Source organism: Haemorhous mexicanus, chromosome 5 (assembly GCF_027477595.1).
Source record: "Haemorhous mexicanus isolate bHaeMex1 chromosome 5, bHaeMex1.pri, whole genome shotgun sequence".
Lineage (NCBI taxonomy): Eukaryota > Metazoa > Chordata > Aves > Passeriformes > Fringillidae > Haemorhous > Haemorhous mexicanus.
In genome coordinates, this window is record NC_082345.1 from 15,495,751 (window position 1) to 15,515,481 (window position 19,731).

General features: G+C 41.7%; 1 protein-coding gene across 6 annotated transcripts in view; it reads right to left on the bottom strand.

Annotated features, from left to right (window-relative positions):
- Positions 1 to 19,731, bottom strand: part of ITPR2 (inositol 1,4,5-trisphosphate receptor type 2) — a 242,085-nt gene that overhangs the window by 51,993 nt on the left and 170,361 nt on the right. For 5 of the 6 annotated variants that reach the window (XM_059846045.1, XM_059846044.1, XM_059846043.1 and 2 more), the window contains 3 exons: positions 17,692 to 17,802; positions 12,872 to 12,967; positions 11,576 to 11,695 (listed from right to left, as the gene is read on the bottom strand). In XM_059846045.1, the coding sequence (XP_059702028.1) occupies positions 11,576 to 11,695; positions 12,872 to 12,967; positions 17,692 to 17,802 (327 nt within the window). Of the gene's footprint in view, positions 1 to 5,962; positions 6,023 to 11,575; positions 11,696 to 12,871; positions 12,968 to 17,691; positions 17,803 to 19,731 lie in introns of those variants that run through there. The other variant, XM_059846048.1, reaches the window with a different exon arrangement.

Below are 19,731 nucleotides of genomic sequence, written 5' to 3' on the forward strand. Positions count from 1 at the left end.
CCACTTGCCTCCTTTTTAATTTCTTTTGCAGGCAAAGCTGAGTTCCAAAAACATGTGTGGGGAAGTTCAGGTCAGCCAAAATGCACTGCAACCAAACAAAATTAATTTGAGGTGGGTGGATGTGAAACATCTCCACAGGCTGCGTGTAAACTGTCACAGGCAGCTGTGACTGCTTGAATCAAACCAACCCAATGCAAACATGTGCATTTTGGTGTACACTGGCCATACCAGGCAGCAGTGAACATGGGATGTGGACAGCAGTATGCAACCCAGAATGTTCCAACAGGAGGACACAACTGCACTCAGAGACTGCCTCTTGTGACTACTGTAAGCAAAATTTTTCAAATATTGCAAATTTGCAAATACAGGATAGAAGGAAATCAGACGATGGAAGTGTCAGGCATGATTTAGGGAGGTAGCGAGAAAGTTCAGTAGAAAAGAATGAAAAGTAGAGCAGAGTTTCTGCAGTCAGTCTTCTTCAGAGCAGAAGGAGAAGATCCCAGTCACATGCTACTCCATAAAGGCAGACAAAACCACTGGCACCAATGTTGTATAGACACAGTCTGGGAAAGGCCCAAACCAGCAGGTATATGGATCCCAAATCCACACAGTGAGAGAACTTGTCACCTCTAAAAGCCACCAATACTTTATATACATCCAAAATACATAAATACACCTGAGATAAGAGAGCTGTGAAAGGCACATCCTTTTCAGGAACTCTTAAAATCCTTTTGCTCCCAAGCCCTTCACTTTCTAATATCTCTCTTCTCTGCAGAATGAGACTCTGCTAGCTATCTTCTGTCTACTATGTTGCTTCTCTAGAAAAGGCAGGCTAGCACAAACAAAAGGAGGAATTGCTGCTGACTCTTACTTTGGGGGCAATGTGGTGAGGGGAACCAGAGCTTCAAGTTCTTAGAATGGACAGACTTCCTTCTGTGAGCCATAAGACCAGGAGATGTTGACTGGCACTCATTATCCCTTCCTCTGGCACCATGAGCAGAAAGTTCCTTGTGGGCTGATGCTTCCAGAATGGACTCATCCTCTTCTTCAGGATCGACCCATTCTTGTCTTCTCTCTTCCATTTTCAGGATAGTGCCATGGTTTCTTTGGCACACTGTGACCCCTGCAGCTGGATGCAGCTCACCAACCAACCTGACATCACCAGCTCTGCCATAGACAGGTGTGGCTTGGAAGACAGCCCTTGCAAAGGCTGGGATAAACCATCTCCCTGTCTTCAATGAGGCACATTGAAGGGGCTTAACTCCTCAGCTGCAGCCTGGAATCATGGCTCAGACTCTGATTTCGTGTTACACTGATGCCAAACCAAAAAGCCTGTTCATAGCCAGGCCTGTTCACATCCCACCTTCTCAACACATAGTTCCACAACACTCAGAAAAGCATAACTTGCTCATTCAGAGTCAAAAACATACGAGACTGAAGCAACAAGCAAACAACTGAAGCTGAAACCTGTTGAATTCACAGCAGACATGGATTTCCTACTATCTGCTGGGCCTGATGTATGTGCATTGTGGGGTACAAAACAGGGCAGTGTGCAAGTATGGAGATGGACAGGAACTGAGAGATGACTCCTCTTAAACAATTACAATGGTGAGATTTTCCAACATTTTCAACCATACTGTTGAATCTCTGCCTCCCCCTCCAATCAGCAGAGCAAAACATACCTAAAAAATAAAACTAGGAGCATTGGACCAGTAAGAAGAGAATGTAAAATGATGAGTTATTCATTCAACTCTGTATTATGGCTATTGTCTTCAGGAGAGCACTTTCACCTGGCACCTATGAAATAAAGAGTTCTTGGTAGGAGTAAAACTTTCATCTCTCTCTTTATCAGATATTCACAAATAATGCTGTTTTACCCAACCAACTTAAATGGTGTTCTGCAGACCCAAAGACAGAAAAAGCTGGAAAGATTTTTCAAATGAAGTTCATTTAAGGTTACCACAGACCATCATTTGTGAAACAAACTCTGAAAATCCTTGCCCATAGAAAAAGGCAGAAAAAAGGCTTCTTTAACCCCGGGTTGATTAGATGCTTATCTGTGTGCAGGTCTGAAGGTGATCATAAGTAACTGATCACCTCACTTTTGGTGTAGAAAAGCATAATCAGCTGTTAAAACTAAATTTCACAGCTGGACACTTTTATTCAGTATCTCATAAAGCTGCCTCAGAGAAAGTGCAAGGTGAACCTCATTTTCACTTTTCTGCGCTGTGTTAAATGAATGAAATACAGAGGATGGCAACTGAGCTCTGCTGGTTTATAGATTACAAATTCAGATCTTGTCTGGAAAACTCTACAGTGACTGAGATACCTAATTAAATTGTGACATCAGAGGAGATGAGAGTTAAAACGGAGCAACTGTGAGGAACAGACATATTTTGACATTCTGTTTAATGCTCTTTATTTTTGTTAACCTGTAATTACTTCAGTGACTATTGAACATAAAAAAGTATGTCTTTGTTAGAGAAGATGCCCCCCTTCCCCCCTGATTTTAATTAAGGTGTAGGATTTCACAATGCAGATATCTGAGGCCCATTAGAACTGCTCTGATACTATTAAGTGAGACCAGATTTTACTTCCATGGTATTTCCAAGGTTACCTCACTTCCCCTCAAACCAAACCCCAGCTCAGGGTAAAATGTTTTAGTTGGGCTGTACTTAGAAGAAGAAGGTGCACCTTGGTTCACTTGAAGGTTACCTCTAATTGAAAAGCTACAGCTCTGTCTCCAGTGCAAGAATTCAACACTTTGTGTAAATCAGCTTCCTTGATGAGGGGAGTTTGGAGCAATTTGAACAAAATAGCTACATTACATACATTTCTGAGCCAGTGAAATGTGCACACAGCACTCAGGGCTGGCTGAGTCTGCAGTGTGCTTTGAAGGGTGGCTTTGGAAAGATGGCACTTTGTGGTCCCACATTTACTGCCTCTCAACAGCTTCTGGATTGAGTTTACTCAGTTTCCAAGGAAAATTATGCTTAATTCTACATAATGCTTCTCCAAGCAATTTCAATCTAAAAGTTTAAAGTCAAGCCAACCTCCTTGTGACCCCTATATCATCACTTTTAAAGCATGACAAATGCAAGCAGGCAGCTCCATGGTAAGAGTATGGTTTGAGGGCAACAGGGCAAGTTCTCTACCAGTATAAATCAGTATTGCTTGCCTACTTTGATTGGAGGCATTCCCACGTCGACCAGCTGTGGAAACAGCTAAAGGAAGACCCATTCTTCAAGTGGGAAGAGAAGGAACTGCCTCACGGGTGACAGAGAACCAAAGGAGGACTGAAGTCCCTCTGTCCACCCATGCTGCTTCAGACAGCAATAAAAAGGTAGTGTGGTTATTGCTAGGACAGGACTGCAAACAGAGCCTGAGAGCAGAGAATGTCTTGAACAGTATTTCATTGTCCCACAGCCAATTTTCAGAGTAAAACCACAGACTAATGTGAAGATTTCACAATGCAGACGTTTGACAAAGAAAGGATATTTCTTCTGGTGTAACGTTTGGGCCCTGACACCAATTCAACATATTTCCCAATGACAAAAAATCTTGTAAACCACAAAACACAAGGATTACAGAAGTTAAAGATAGAAGAAGAAACCCACAAAGCAGAAATATTAAGGCCACCTGTGAACTAGTAAAATGCGCAGTTGCCACAGTCAAACAGGATATATCCCTCATTAACATTACATATAATAAATCACACACATATGTAGAACAGACATTTCATCTTATTCTAGAGAAGTGGAACCAGAAAAATTAAAATAAGCTAAAGCATTTGTGGCCAGTATATGGTAAAAAGCTCTAGCTTGAATCCTAGCAGCTCTTAGCAGCCTAAGTCAACACAACACTAGATGGAAAACAGAGGTTCCCATGTAGATCCCTATCAAAGCCAGAACAGGATTCTGAGGTGAGTGCTTCCAAGGAGAAGGGGAGAAAAAGAAAACATCAAAGGACAAGTTGCCAAGGTTATAACCTGAGACCTAAGATCAGCCAGAGAGGTTTATTTAACCTTTCAGGTGCTCATTAGTGTCAAGCCCTCATGGCAGCCTCCATGCTGTCTCTCCATCCTGCAGCTGGCTGAACGTGAAGTTATATCCCATCCTAATGAGCCACAAGGAGGGTGATGTGCGTCACTGGCTTCTGTTTCAATCTTGGCAATCTCAGTGCAAAAGCCCTGCAACATCTTCTGATTCTCCTGACATTTAATTAGCTGGTGTCATTTTGATGCCATAGCCTGTCTCATCAGGATGATAACTACAAAACAACATGTGGAGCATAAAAGTTCCATGAAAAGTTTCAGGTCTGGCAGCCAAGCTTACGAGTCCCCTGACAGTCACGGTTCCTGGGACTGGTTCCCATTAGCTCTTTGTTTTGGCATTGCTATCAGCAAGAGCTTCTCTGTTAAGGACAGAGAAACAAAAAAAACCACTAAAAAACTGCAAAGCTCAGCATAGCCTTGTAATAAATGACATCCTTTAGCTTGAAAAATTTTACCTGTCCTGCAGGTAAAGGGAAAGGGAGCATCCTCACTGCACAAACTCACACCTATTCATCCTGAAGGACAGGTTTCTCCTACAGCATAGGGTCCATCATCTTCTGGCCTCAAAAGGCAGTCCTATTTATTTAATTGTGTACAATGTTTTTCTCCATTTGTCATCTGGTACTTGGGAGGACAATCTCCAACAACACCTGCCAGCTGCTTCTTATCCACATCAGCTCCACAATTTGACAATGGTCACTGCTACACAAAATGTGAGCCATCTACATTTGCACTCAATATAACCAGTGGTCTTTTTTTCCAAAATCCTAGTCTCATACGTGAAAACTTTTTTTTTTTTTTGAGAGTGTACCAGTCAGAGATGTGTAAAAACTCAAATGAACCAAGACATTTCATTCACAAAACAGAATCAACTGAAAATCTTTTGTCATCAGAACCTAGGCACAAGCTAATGTTTTGTAAAGACAGACATGCAACTACCTGAGGCAGAGGATGAACAGAAAGAACTCCACAGGCTTTAAAAATTTACTGAATCAGTATGGTCCCCAGACCTCAGCTCATCTGGAGGATCCTTGAGTGAGCTCAAAGCTGCTTCCCAATTGAATGAGCCTATCTTTTAAAGCAAAATGCTCTGGGAACTCACAGCTCCCACAGGGACAGGGAGATTTCTTTTAGGCAAAATGTTATGGCCCAGTAATGGCAACACCACTATCAAGGGTGAAGGTGTTCTTGCAAGACTTTTCTACTTGTCTTCTGTTCATCTTATTTCCATGGTATAACCATGATGTTACAATTTCAGCCAGTTCACGCCCACTGCAGACTACTGGGCTGTAGCTGGTCCCACCAGTTCCCTATCCTGAACAGCATTTCAGGTGCTTCTTTGCTGTGTCTTAGAGAAGGTGCTTGTCAATGCACGTTACTGAGCACTTAATTTCTGCCTTTCTCAGCAACATTTCTTTTTAAAAAGTCAAATTTCACCCTGAATTTATGCCTGACCACCATCACACTTCATGCAGGACAGTGTTGGGTTCAGAAAGCTTTGGAGGAGCCACCTGATCCTATTCCACATTTGGAGGCCCATATTTACAGTGTTACTTCTTGTTTCCTCACACATTAAACCATGGAAGATCTGCACCCATCATAAGCAAGGCCTTGGCATGGAATCCCTTCACCTGGCTTGAATTATATTCAAGTCAAGACAAATGGATGAGTACAAGAATCCACATCTACCTTTTAGTGCAAATTTTAATAATTGTCTTTTATTTTATACATGCACACATATACTCAAGGGAAAAAGAAGGATGAAGGTCTAACTGAATCTGTCTAAAAGTTAAAATACAGCAAAGTGGAGGAAATCCAGGAACTGCTCCAAAGTACAACACCAAAAATAATCACTTACAAAAAAACCCTTAAGCCCTACAATACCTCCCTCACACACACATGAACACATTTGCACTCATTACCTTATGAAGGCTCTTCTTGCCTCAGCAACCCATAATAGTAGCAGCACTGGAAAGTTCATTTGAAAAACACACATTAGTATGCCTCTGAAAGACTTCTGAAGTACTGATGTGCTCTATTATTATTATTATGCACTACCCAATAAATGCCAACTTTCCAAGTTAGCAAAGTGGCTGGGATAGAGTGAGCATAGGAGGGAAGCCAACGTGGCAGTCAAAGCAAAGCACTGGGGATCAAACAACAACACTTCCTTCCCATGACAGCTCTGACTTGCTGTCTGTGCCTGCTTCTGCCTTGGTGCCTCTATCTGTAACACCAGGCAGTACCACCTACTTTAAAAGGGGCAAATAAAATTAATGAGAGCTTTTAACTGCTCCAAAATCTTGTAAAAAGTAAGATAAATTATTTAAAAATTTCTGAAACAATTATTATTGTAATTTCGTCATTCTGCTGGAGCATGTGGGAGTCCCAGAACCATGCAGCTGTAGGCACAGTACTGATGTGGAAAGTAAAGGTGGTCTCAGTCCTGGGTGTACTCAAGTCTGATGAAAGCTACAGAAAGACAGACTACAGAGAAAGCCACAGAAACAAAAAGCTTTGTGCTTCTTAGAATTTTTCCTATTTGGATAACTAATTTTTTTTTTTTTAACTGGCTTTATTTTATCCTTAATGAATGTATCATATCCAAGTCTCATAATCAAACCTCTCATATTTCAAATGTCAAAAATAGTAACTTTTAAAAAATAGCTGGTAGTGTATGCCTACTCCCTAACTATAAATCCATGCCATCAATTATTGCCATTTTAATTGCCCAGTTAGCAAATACCCTTCATCTGTCTACACTATTAAGCAATGAAGTAAACATAGCAGTAAGACATTAGTTTGATAATGCTTGCCAAGTTTGATGAAAAAAATCTTGGTTCTGTTATTAATATACTAACAAAAATATAAGGCTGAGTGATTTATTTTTCTCAGCCCATTTAAAACTAGCACCAGAGAGGAAGATGTGTGTCCTTAGCAGCACCTGCAGTGAGAACCTTACAGTTCACAGCAGATTTTTCCTTGGTTTATTTTAAGAACTTATAAATGGAAGGACACTTCCAACTATGTTAGTCTATTAGAAGATAACCTGGTTCAAATTTGTCATCACTGCACTGATATCAGACAGTGATAATTCTCCTAACCTTATGGGGTGAGGAAATACTTTTCATTAAGTCTTGGTGGCACCAGATAATTGTATAAATATAAGTAGTTTACTTGGTTGGAATTTAAATAACATTTTAGCTTAATCTCATGGAAAAAAAAAACCAACCAACCAACCAAACAAACAAATAACCTTTTATTTACCTGGAAGTGACAGAGGTATCATGGAGTTCCAAGCCTTGTGCTCCCTCTCCAACAGGGCATTTAAGCAGAAACTTAAAATTGAGAAAATTTTGCTAGCTTGAGAGCTCAGAACGTGCATCAGGAAAGGGGTGACAGGCTGTGTCAGTAGCCCTCCACTGCTGCCATAGCCTTGGGAACCAGGCAGAGGAGTTTATAAGGCATTTGAAATCTGAAAGTTTTGTTACAGTTTGCTCCCTTACTCCCCCTCCACTCACATCCTTCCAGATCAAGGACATCTCTCCACAGCTCTACAGGCAGATGAAAGTGCACTCTTGCCATGCTGCAAGCTAACAAAAAGCTATGTCAACTTATTTCACATTCTTGTGACCTTCACGAATAAAGCCTCTGCTGAAAGGTACAGTGGATTGGCTTGGGCTCCATGCCTGATTTAGACAGTTTGCATGAGCTAAAAAGCACAAATACTCCAAAGAATTTTCTGTTAACAGAAGTGCACACACACACACACACACATATATATGTATATGTGCATGCAGACTACAGAAGCCTCTAGTTATAACCACTGCCTTATCTTGCTTCACAGTATATCAAAGGGATCATGAACCTCATGGAAATACTGCCAGTGAAGTACTGTGTTTTAGTTTACAAACTCCTGAAGTACTTTGTTATGACTAACAGGCAGCCAGCTCAAGCAGTCATCTGAAAAGCCAGAGGATTTCTCTAGCTTTTTATAATTTTTTTCTTTGTGTAACCACTTAAAAACTTGATTCTCCTGCACTAATGCTCCTGCAGATAAGGACAAGAATGAATCTTTTTTTGTGCTTCTGTGTCAAAAGCTTTGGTAATTTCCTACAGGGACATCACATCAAGATGAAGTCTGTTCGAGGATGGCCTTACTAGCTTTGCAAAACCAAGTGTGACCAGCTCTAACACAATCTCCTCAGAGAACGGCAGCAGAAATACCATACCTATTGACTGAGGCTGGAAGAAAAGTGGTATAAGAGGTGATGGCCCTGTCCCTATCACACCTCTGGCACTCACTTGAGACTACTGCAAAGAAATAGGCAAGGTCAAGGCTTGGCTCTGAGCATGACATTTGAACCAGAGAAAGAAAACAGAATCTCCTCCATGGATTCTCAAGAGAATTGTTACCTACCAATAGCATGCTTATTTTTCCAGGATGTGACCTAAAGTACCAGCTCGTGCCACTGCTCCACAAGCAGCACATCTTGAAGGAGCCCCAAAAACCAGGCTGCAGAGTAGGGCTGCAGCTCGGGGCAGCTCCTCGTGGACAGCTCAGGTCTGCCTTCTCCCAGTGGCCCTGCCTTCTCCCCTCTGCTCATCGAGGAGCAGGAAAAGAGAGGAGCAGCAGTGCCCAGACAGCCCAGGGGCAGTGCAGGGGAAGCAGCAGAGCCAGGGCACGTGGCACGCCGGAGGAAGATGAGGAAATAAGGGAAAGAGAGGACAAAGAACCATGTGGAGGACGTGTGATCACTGGCATGACACAGCTGCTGTAGCCACACACCTCTGTGTTTGCACCATGTGCAGGGGCACATTTAGGGCAGGGGCTGAGAGGCTGTAAGGAAGATTTGCTAACAGAAATCTCAGCCTTGCTTGTGACCCATGTACAACTTTCTATGCTCTGTGGGTCAAACATTTACAAGAATGCCTCTTGCTTCTGGTAAAATCAACCACAGGAAGGGCAAGGAAGGATGTAGTGGTGGCAAAATGCAGAACCCAGCTTTGCCCTGAAGAGCGCAACGACAAAAACTGAAAGTCGGAGCTCCCCAAAATAAACTGTCTGTGTTTGAGGGCTGGAACAGCAAAAAGGGGAACTCTGAGTCTTGATTCTGCTATTACAGAGGGACCAAAAAGCTGTAACTGGAGCAAGTGGTCACCAGGAAGTGTAAGGAAAGTGACTGAAGAGCCACAGTAGTTGTAGAAAAAAGGCAAGTCAGATGAAGTGCCACAGCAAAGAAATATTATGTAAATCAGGTCAGCTAAGCCAAGCAGAAGGCCCAGGCACCAAAAAGCCACTCTGACAGCAAAGCAGGGGGTGTTTGGAGACTGAAGCCAGCAAAGGAACCCAGCAACAATGGCCTTACTGAGGAGGGTCCATGCTCGTATCCTGCCCATCCCAGGGCAAGCGAAAACGGCACACATGGAAAGAGTTTGGGGTCAGAGATTAGCAGGTCTGTGCCAAGAATTGTAGCATTTCATTAGCAGAGGACACAGAAAGGCCCCAAACTGCCTATCCTTGCTCTGCTTTGTTTTGATATGGGGCTTGACATGGGTGCAAATCTATTGTAAACACATGTACTATGTTACAGAAATGCAAGGAAAAGAAAACAGTCTTTTTTCTTTTTTTTTTTTGTTTTTTTTTTTTTTTTGTTTTGTTTTTGTAAAAAAGATGGATATTTTTATACACAGCCAATCATGACATTTAATTTTACAGAACAGGAAGGAGCTCAGTAAGTTGCTGTAAAAATATCCACCCTTATGCAACCAAAACACCAGCTATGGATCAGGAATAGCTGTGGAGTGGCACCACAGACCTCTCCAGCACTGCAGATATGAACCTAGGGACAGAGCTTAACCTACACCTCAGCCAGCTGGTGTACCCCTGGCAGGGACCTCTTGTGTAAAATGACCCCAGCAGTCACTTCATATATAGCTTTAGGCCCATATTCCACTCCCCCAAACAATATTTTCCATGTCACACACCCTGTTAAGTAATTTAACACAAACTGTAGGCAGAAGACAGAAAATACCAACATTTCAATTTGGCAGGAATTTAAATTTTCATTATAAGCATTCAGACAAGGAGTAAATTCAGACAAGGTAAGGAGCTGCAGATGCTTTCTAAAAATACTGTCATCTCTGATGGGTATCTTATGTACAGCCCCACACACAGCACAAGAGTAGAACATGGTCAACCACACCACCACCAACATAATAACAATACCTACTTATTTAAATGTTCTGTGAGCACACCAGCATAACTCAGGAACTGTTTTTCTGCATTCCTTGCTTGAAAGAAATATTGCATAACACTACTGTAACTATAGGTTGCTTTCTTTTTTTTTTTCCACTGAGAATTCAATTCCTAACAACACTTAATAAACATAATGAATGAGGAACACTTCCTATCCCCATCTATTTCTATCCCCATCGATCCCCATTTATTTCTTCTCATAAAAATATTTTTTTTAAATTTGGCCCTTATATGAAATATTAAATGCTGTAAATTATGATATAACCAAGAAGTTCATGGTCCTTATTCTTTCAATTACAAAAAACTTTTCAATACTCTGAATGTAATTGAAAGATAAACTATTTTTGACACCAGCTACTCTGAAGAATAAACAGCCCATTAAATAACAACCTCCAGTGTACATTCTACCTTTACCAGTAGAGAAGTAAAAGTGATCAGAAAAAGCTTGAGGGCACTACAGCATAATTTGAAAGGAGAAAACAGTGAAAAGGCCCAATTATTCTTATTGGCAAAGCAATATTTCTAAAATAATAGGAATTTTCTGAAATCAAGTTCAGTTGCTATCACAACTGAAGGCACTACTTAAAAATACACCAGTAATGGTAACACAATTTATGATTTGATTGATATAAATGATCTGCTAATGTTAAAACAAGACAAAGCTAAATAAACAGTCACTGTTCTGCTCTACATTGCTATTTCACACAAATAACAATTGGTGTGAAATTCCTCCACAATGGGAGGACCAACATATTCAGGATCTCCCCTTGGGCAGGGAATGGATCTCAAGGTTTCTTCTCAAGACTGAGGGATTCCTTACCACAAGAGACTCTTGGTAAGTGGTTAAGGGCATGCTAAACTCTGAATTCTTGATGGCTAAATGACATTATGGATTGATCATGTGGAGATAAACATTCAGACAAACTGTTGGGAAAAGCTGGGACTAAGACTGGCTCCACCTAAACTCCCATCTGAGAAGGAGTTTAGAATGCAAGGGGATCCTTCCTTAACATCATGACTCAACAGGAAGGCCTCCCTGACAGTGTGGGCTGAGGCTGTCCTGTATGCAGTAAACAATCAAGTGTCCTTGCCATTGAACCTTGCTAACCCACTGCCACATCTGCTAGCAAACTTTGTTTTTTATCAATAAACACATTGTTACTTCTCTCTTACCCAGGAAGTGCATGACTCCATCTGTGACAATGTGGAGTTTAACCATGTAATGCTTTTCTGGAAGCTGTCACAAAACAAGTAAGACATACCTGATGTGCCAAAATATAGATATTATGGCCCACATCTTTTGGGGAGATGCCATCATCTCCATTCTCCTCCTCATGGTCACATTCCAGACCTTGGTTGTAGGCATTCTTCATCACATCCACCTGCAACACAAACCCAGCCAGGGAGAGATGAAATAAATGTGATTCTTGGGGAAAAAACACACTGTGTTTCAACACAGCCACTTTGCTCAGCTCCAGCCTGCATGGGTGCCCTGTAGGTCTGCAAGAAGAGGGAGCAGCCTGAGAAACACTTTCTGAATAAAGACAAGCTTGAAGGATTTATGAGGCTCTAAACCACTACATTTTTTCATCAGCAACCATGAGAAAGGAAGAGGAATGATGAGCCTTTGTGAGCAGGTATTTTCACAAATGCTTCTAAAGACTGGTCTAGATATGGCAGGCACTGTTGTGCAGCACTTAAGAGAGCAGCCATGATCTTCTGGCCAGAGCAGGCAGCAACATAATTTCACAGGAAAAACCACACTTAAACCAAAAAGGAAAGGAAGATCTGGGCAGGGATCTGCAGGGGAAATTCCAAATATCCAAAAGCCTCTTAGAGGACCACCATAGGGTTCCCCACACAAGGCCTGATCCTGCAGTTGTACCCTAGGGATGGCCTCATTCTGCTGAGATGCCACCTTAGTGGTGATTCTGCTGAAACCAGCAGGCATTGGGCTCTGCCTAAGGGCAGGGACAATGTCCCCAGATTCTTCCCCAGAATCCCACAAGAACTCCCAGATCTCTCAATTTCTGTTGTTACACAGTCAAGTGGTATTGGAAATTACTCCCCACAGATTTCCAACCCATTTAAAGTTCCTGGAGACCTCTATAAACATCAGTGTTGTTCCAAAACACAGCAACAACTGCTTGGAACTCTCTTTGTTCATGAGACATAAATAAATAACATACATGCATATTAAATATATTATATGTCCACACAGACATTTCTGTTAGCACTGCTTCACAAACTGTACAAGCTTAATTTGCCAGCCCCTGACAAACTGCACTTGAAGACAGTCTACCAGAATATGATAATTTAGTTAGGAAACAATTAAAGAAAAGTGCTTGGAACGGATAAAAATAATGAAGTCGTAAAGACTGAAATCATGCATGCTTGATCCTTTTAAAGCACTTTTTGTGAATTAGTGGTATCCTGATACATTGTGCCACCATACGCTGCCAACACTTCTCAGCTTAGATACAGATCATTTTAAAAATGTTTTAATGACAGATTTTTTTTCAGCCAAAAGATTTATGAATATTCACAAGTTTTCTCACCAGTTCTCTTGGTCTCATGTTGAAAAGGATTCTTTCTGCATTCTCACTGTCTTGCCTGCTTTCCATAATAGCCAGCAAAAGCTTGGAGGCATTGTTCTGGAGATACAAAAGCAAATAAATGCAAATTTTAAATCTCTTTCATGGATTAATGACCCTTGCATTTGTTTTAATTGAGATTATGAGGACCAGTTTTTTAGTGGATGAGATTTTCAACCACTTGCATCGTTTATTTTACTGACATATTTAATAGGTTTTTTTAATGTCAGCATACTGTAACACTAACTCTGCACGCTACATTGGAAGGAAAATTTTAAACACTGAAAAATATTTTACTTAAATACAGAGTGTTGCTGCAGACTGTGCATAAGAAATTAAATTCCATTTCATTTCCTTATTTCCCACATAGCAATTTTTGCCTTGGCTTTCTGTTAAAACAAGACTCCACAGAGGTAATTACAAAACATATTACACAGAAGGTTTTATCATTCAGGCAGGTTTCCCTCCCCTTTGGTTTTTATGAAGTCCAACTGGTTATTATTTGAAAGGCTGCAAAATAAACTGTTTTCATGCAGTCCTGAGATTTTGTTTCACTACTAAATATTCCTGGGGGAATATATAAAGACAACCTTTGCTTTATCAACTGGCTGCTTTTCCCCAGGACTGCTCCTCAGGATTACACAGCATCAGCTTTAGCTGCAGTAGCCCAGTGGTGCCTCAGAGACCGGCCTGCCTCCCAGTTCAATCAGCTGTGGTGAAGGGGAGAGGAAGAATGGTTCTGGAGGTTTGGCTGCTTTCTGGCAGAGCAGGGTTGCCTTGGCTGACCTGTCACAGCATCCCCATCATTCCCTGTTACAGACTGAGCTGTTGGAACACTTGGAAGCAGGAGACAGTCCCCAGGCAAGAGGTAGGGGCCAGGAAAACTGCCAACCCACCCTACAACCTCATTCTCAGCTGCTTATTACCATTATCAATGATTCCAGCCAAAATTTCTCCAGTGAGGATGTGCCTCAGATAATTGGCATGGGCAGTTTCAGAGGAAAAGGGTTCAGCTGCTTTTGGGACCAGGGTAAAAAGAAAAAGAAAGATGTTATGCCCTACATGTTCAAGAATCTTCTGTTTTAAGCAGCCTTTGTATCCCCAAGTTTTGATAATAGGCCTGAAAATATGGAGCACTAGAGGCCAATAGAACAATAACATGAGTTGTAGTCTCCCAGTCAAACTTGTCCAACTGAGAAGCATTTTGTAAATTACAATTTGAGTACTATAGAGCAGAAACACTCATTTCACAGCTAAAAGCCCACAGGGGTTATTCTTGGTGAGCACAGAATCACAAAACTGTGCAGGGGGGATCATAAAACCACACACTAAAAGCTGTCCTCTGGACTAAGATTCCAGCAGTCCAGCCCCTGCTCAAAGCAGTTTGCTCAGGGCTGTGTTAGGCTGAGGATTAAACACCTCTGACCAGAGGACTGAAGGTAAATGGAAGGAGAGTGGATTAGAAGAGTTGTATGTAACTGGGGAATTAGAAACTTCTGGGAGAAGAGACTGGGAGTGAGACAGAAGCCAACACAGGAATGAGATAAGGACAAAGAAAAAGGGATGGGAAGAAAAGACCTAACTGGGACTGGCTCAAGGAGAACAGCACTCCATATGAGTTTTGCCATGTCCCTTTCCTTTTGCTTCTGAATCAAATCAGGAAAGGTCCTGATTTGATGGGAAAGGTCTAATCAGACTCTTTACCTTGCAGCCCACACTGCAGAAGTTGAATGTGCGCAGTGAACGAGAACAGGGGGAGGGAGAGGACAGCATTTTGATGAGGATTCCTGACAGGATGCTGCTCTGAAAAGCAGGATGCTTCCTCTTCTGCTGCAGATTTCCCTTACAGTGGTGGCCAGTAGGGGTAGCATTGGTAGGATCTCAAACTGAGGAGGAGGGAAGAGGCCATGACAGGTTCCCAGGTAGCTTGGTAAGGAAAGGGAGGAAACAGGAGGAAGGCATCAGTCCACTCACTCATGGCTGAGGAGGACTTTGAAGTTCTTTGCCAGTGCAGACAACCCTGGAGATGGACAGAAGCCTGCTGCAGCTTCCAGGAAGCTGGGAAAGGTAGAACTTTGTGTCATCAACAGCCAGCTTCTTGCTACTGACTCAGCAGAAGTGCCTTGCCATGGCATAGAATTACAGCAGGCATTTGTGATGGTTATTTGGCTACTTATTCCTCACTTTCTGCATATTTGGAGAGCCTAGGATCTAATCCCAAACATCAAGGAGGAAAAGACATCCATCACTTGGAAAACACAGCACAAAGTTCATAACACATTAGTACAGGGAAAAATCAGTTTCCAGGTGCTAAAAAACAGCACAGCCCAAAGCACTTCTACTCTTCATTTCACCTTCACCTGGGCTCCCATCTCATCTCCTGATAAAAATTTTGGAAAAACAAATCAATGAGTGAAGCAACTAGATACAGCTATGAGGAAAAAAAGAAGACAATTGTCTTAGACTCTCTGTACTCTTAGACTGACAATGTCTCTTCATCCTGTCACAGATGTGGCAGATATTGAGCTCTTACTTTGTGCCAGGGCTTACACACTGGTCAGTAAGGAAGGCCAGGGGGTCACACTTGAAATAAAAAGAAGCAGAATTGAACACTGGCCACCTCTGCACTCAGTAAACACTGTCTGTTCTGCTCACTAAATGATTCAGGAGTCCACTGGAAAATATAATCCATGAAGTTGTAATTAAATGCCACATCAAAAACTAAGTGCAAAACAAGCTAAATTAAGATGGCATGGGAAAATATAACTCTGCACTGCCTTTCCTGTGGTTGGAGTGTGTAAGTTCAACATATAATGCTCCCTGAAAGCAGTGTCTGAGCTTGCTTGTAAGTGTGAATGTATAGGCCTGCATACTTTGAATTCTGTATTTTCAGTGCAAAATTTATGTATTTGCAACTTCAAAGTTGCTTATGAGCACTGACAGTCAAATATTACTTGGTAAACTCATTGCTTTATTACTTCAATGTGTTGCCACTCAAAATCAAAAAGAGCAGCTTCTTAATTTGGATCCAATTCTTGAGATCACATCTTCCAACATGTCCAGATCCAGTACAAGAGTGATATGGACATAATGGAATGGGTCTAGCAAAAAGCCATAAAACCCATGAAGGGAATGGAGCATTTTTTAAAAGAAGCCACTGAAATTTGTGACTATTCACACTGGAGTACAGATGGCTTAGATGGATCTTATCAATGTGTATAAATACCCGGTGGGAGGAAATGCAGAAGAGGCTGCCAGACCCCTCTCAGCAGTGTCCAGTGAGAGAGCAAGAGACAAAATAAAACACCCATGAAATTCTATCTAAACACCAGAAAACACTTTCATACTGTGAGAGGGATCAGACAGTGGGGATAGGCTGCCCAAAATGGTTGTGGAGTCTCCAGCTGTGGAGATATTCAGCTGCACATGATCCTGAGAAACCTCTAGCTGATCCTGCCTGAGCAGAGGGCTTGGGCAAGTTGACCTCAAGACATCCCTACTAAAGCAAATGACTCTGTGATTCTGCAAAATCTGAATCATTTCCACAGTCTGAGCCTCTGCTATATTCACCACAATTTTTGCTAACTGAATGAGTCTGAGCACAGCCAGCCTCCTGTGAACAGGATCACACTGGTCCTTGCAGAGGTGTCTCTAAGCTCCATGTTTGGTCACTACACAGAAAAGCTGTTCTACAAGCATTTGCTAGCCTCATGACAATGGCAAATCAAAATGGCACTGGAGTGAATGCAGATACATCTTTACAGAGACCGAAGTTTGGACTTCAAAAGAACTGTCTGCATTTTCAATGTTAAATGTCTGCCTAAGTGTTTTGCTAGAGGCGGGCCTGAATTACATTGCCATTCAAAAAAGGAATTACAGTTATTAAAATCATATGTTAGGCACTGTTGATTCAATGTTTCATTGTACATGATATATAGCTATATTAATTATTTTATTAGACATGTATAACATTGCCAATATGATGCAATGCAGCTACCACAAAGTATTTGCTGGTCTGGGGAGGAAACAGACCATCTGCAATGGAAATACTTAATTTAGGAGGCAAGAAAAGGCAATAACCCAGGGTTCCTCCTGGACAGATTCTACCCTGCTTGGCAGACAGTGCAGCTGCAGAGCTCCCCTCTGCATGCACTGGCACACACACAGGAGAAACTTATCTACAAGTTGTTGTCCTGACCAACTCTCCCCAGAATATAGAACAAAATTACATTACGAGCCCTCCTGCTCTAGGCTTTGCCCTCACACTCCACACTTTGTGTTTCCCCTCAGAGGACACTGAAAAGGGAAATAAGGTACAATTTACTTGAACCTTGTTTTCAATTTTATTTGACATTGCAGGTCATCTGATGTATTGCTCTTTTTTACAGCATTTCCTTCTCAAATAATTTTTAAGCATTCTGTATTTAGAGAGCATGCCTGACCTGCTGCATGCCTGTACAGTGTGGCTGTTTATCAATCTTGAGAGATTTTACATCCACAGTACAGACTTTTCATGCTAGCTGTGTCATGCCTGATAGGATTTTTTTTTAAAAAAGCTGAGACACAGTCCCAAACACAGCAGTGGGTCAAAAGGCCTGTGGCAGAGGGCCTGATAAGGATTCAGAAGCTGAGATGAACTCACTTGCAAGATTTTTTTTTCAAAGGCTTCTGAGTATACTGCGCTATGGTAAGATTAAGTAAATGTCAGGCTGCCTAGAGCTCTCCCATAGGTATGTCTTCTGTTGCTGCCCAAATTCAAATAAACAAATTTTCATATACTGTACCTTGAGCTGAAGCACCAAGTCCATGCAGTATTTGCCAAGAGGGTTTATGTCGTTCAAGATGAGAGCAATTATAATATCAATCCCATTAGACTCATGGGTGGCTATGCATGTCTGCAAAACAGGAGAAGAGAAGGGAATGGGGCAGGGGCAGAAGGGAGAGGAGGAGTGGGAAAAAGAGGGAGATGATACAGTCAGAGGGAGGAAGAAAATATGCACATCAGCAAATTTCCAAAAGAAGGACCCAGAACTTAAAACACCTTGCAAGAGCAATGAAACCTTCAGTCAAAGCAGAACAGCCTGAAAACACACCACACAAAGTGCTGGGGGAGACTTGTGTGTACAGAACTAACCCAAACACTGCCAGTAGTGAAATACCCAGCTGGAAAAAAGGTGGTGCAAGCTAAAATCTGCTCCCAGAGAATCCCGCAGGGCTTGGCACCAAGTGGTACAACTTGCAGACAGCAGCCCTGAGGAGCACTGCCAGATTCAGCTGAGCACATGCCAGCCTCAGACATAAAAGAGAAGCTTGACTGCAAGCACAACCAAATTTGCACACTCAGATTCTTCATTTGCCTTCAGCAGCCAGCACTAATATTGCTGTTACGGCACAAAATGTTCATGAAAATCAAAGTTTTTTCAATGCATCTGGACATGTCCTGCAAAGAAAGGTATTTTTGGATATGGAATTCAAAACTGTATTTGTGACCAGTGGTACTTCCCAAATGCCTTTGCAGCTGGAGTTCAGGACCTTCTAGGCCTTGTGCACAACATTCTATACAAGAGCCTATGACACTTTTTCCTCTGGCAGGTTTATGGGACAATAGGAAAGGAAAAGTCTTCCAGGAAGACAGAGACAGGGGAAAAATGAAAATGAGAGTGTGGAGCATTTGCCCCTGAAATATATTGAATTAGACTTGCAGTTGGTGTAAACAAGTGCAATTCAAATCCTGAGTGACTTCCCATCAGAAAGGTCTAAGTAATAAAATGTAATTCATCATTCCCTTCCATATCAGTGTTCCTCCAGTGCTTCTCACATAACTTTGTTGGAGAACATGCTAACTTGTAACGTTTTTTTTATCTCCAGTCCTGTAGCTATACTTTTTTACAGTTGTTTTTCCCACCCATAAGTGGTTTAAATATTACTGTTCAAAATTTAGCCCACTAAAGGATTTCTGTTTGTTTTTAAAATATTAAGTAAAGGCAGCTGATTACCAGCAATGGCAGTAATAGCACTTTTCTTTTCATTGGTGCACATTAATGAAGAAGCATTAATATTGCATGAATTTCTTCAGCTATTTCTAGCATAGAGAACAGATTGCTTCTGTAATTTGCTCACCACAATTTTACCACTGCTAATCCATTGCAAAAATTCTGCAGTTTCATCCACTATGACAACTTCACTGCAGTTCTCTTCAGATCAAATATGGCAGCATGTAACCACATCCTTTACCTTTCTACACTTCTTCAGAATGGCACTAAAGAGACTTTTACCAAAAGTCAAAAGGCTGCAGTGAGGAAGGCACAGAAGATCAGAAGCATGGTCTTTAGTGTCATCCATTTCACTACTGATACCATAATTAAAGATGCTGCTAGGTGGTATGGCAGGAGGGTAAGTTAAACTTTGTGGCAGTTATGTGAAATAAGGAAAGTAAGTGTTAGCAAGATGTATAAACACCAGCAAGGGAAAAATGTGTGAAAATGAAACACACTGAAACACAAACAAGTCTGTGTTTGCAATGCACTTCCAAAACTCTGACTCCAAATCCAGTCTCACAAAGTGAGGTTTAAGCCATGGACATGGCAACATAAAACATGACACTCTGTCCAAAAGGTCTGCAAACCCTGAGAGGAAGAAGAGGTACTACAGGAAGAGTATGTTTTGAGCTCTGACTTGTAAGGGTTGCTCAGGCCTTAGGAAACTTGAAGCCTGTTAAGCCTAGTGATAGCAGCTCCAAGTGAATTTGTGTTATCAGGAATACTCAAAGGTTTGTGATAAGCACCCAGACAGCAACATTCAGGTACAGCCTTCTGCATCCAGAA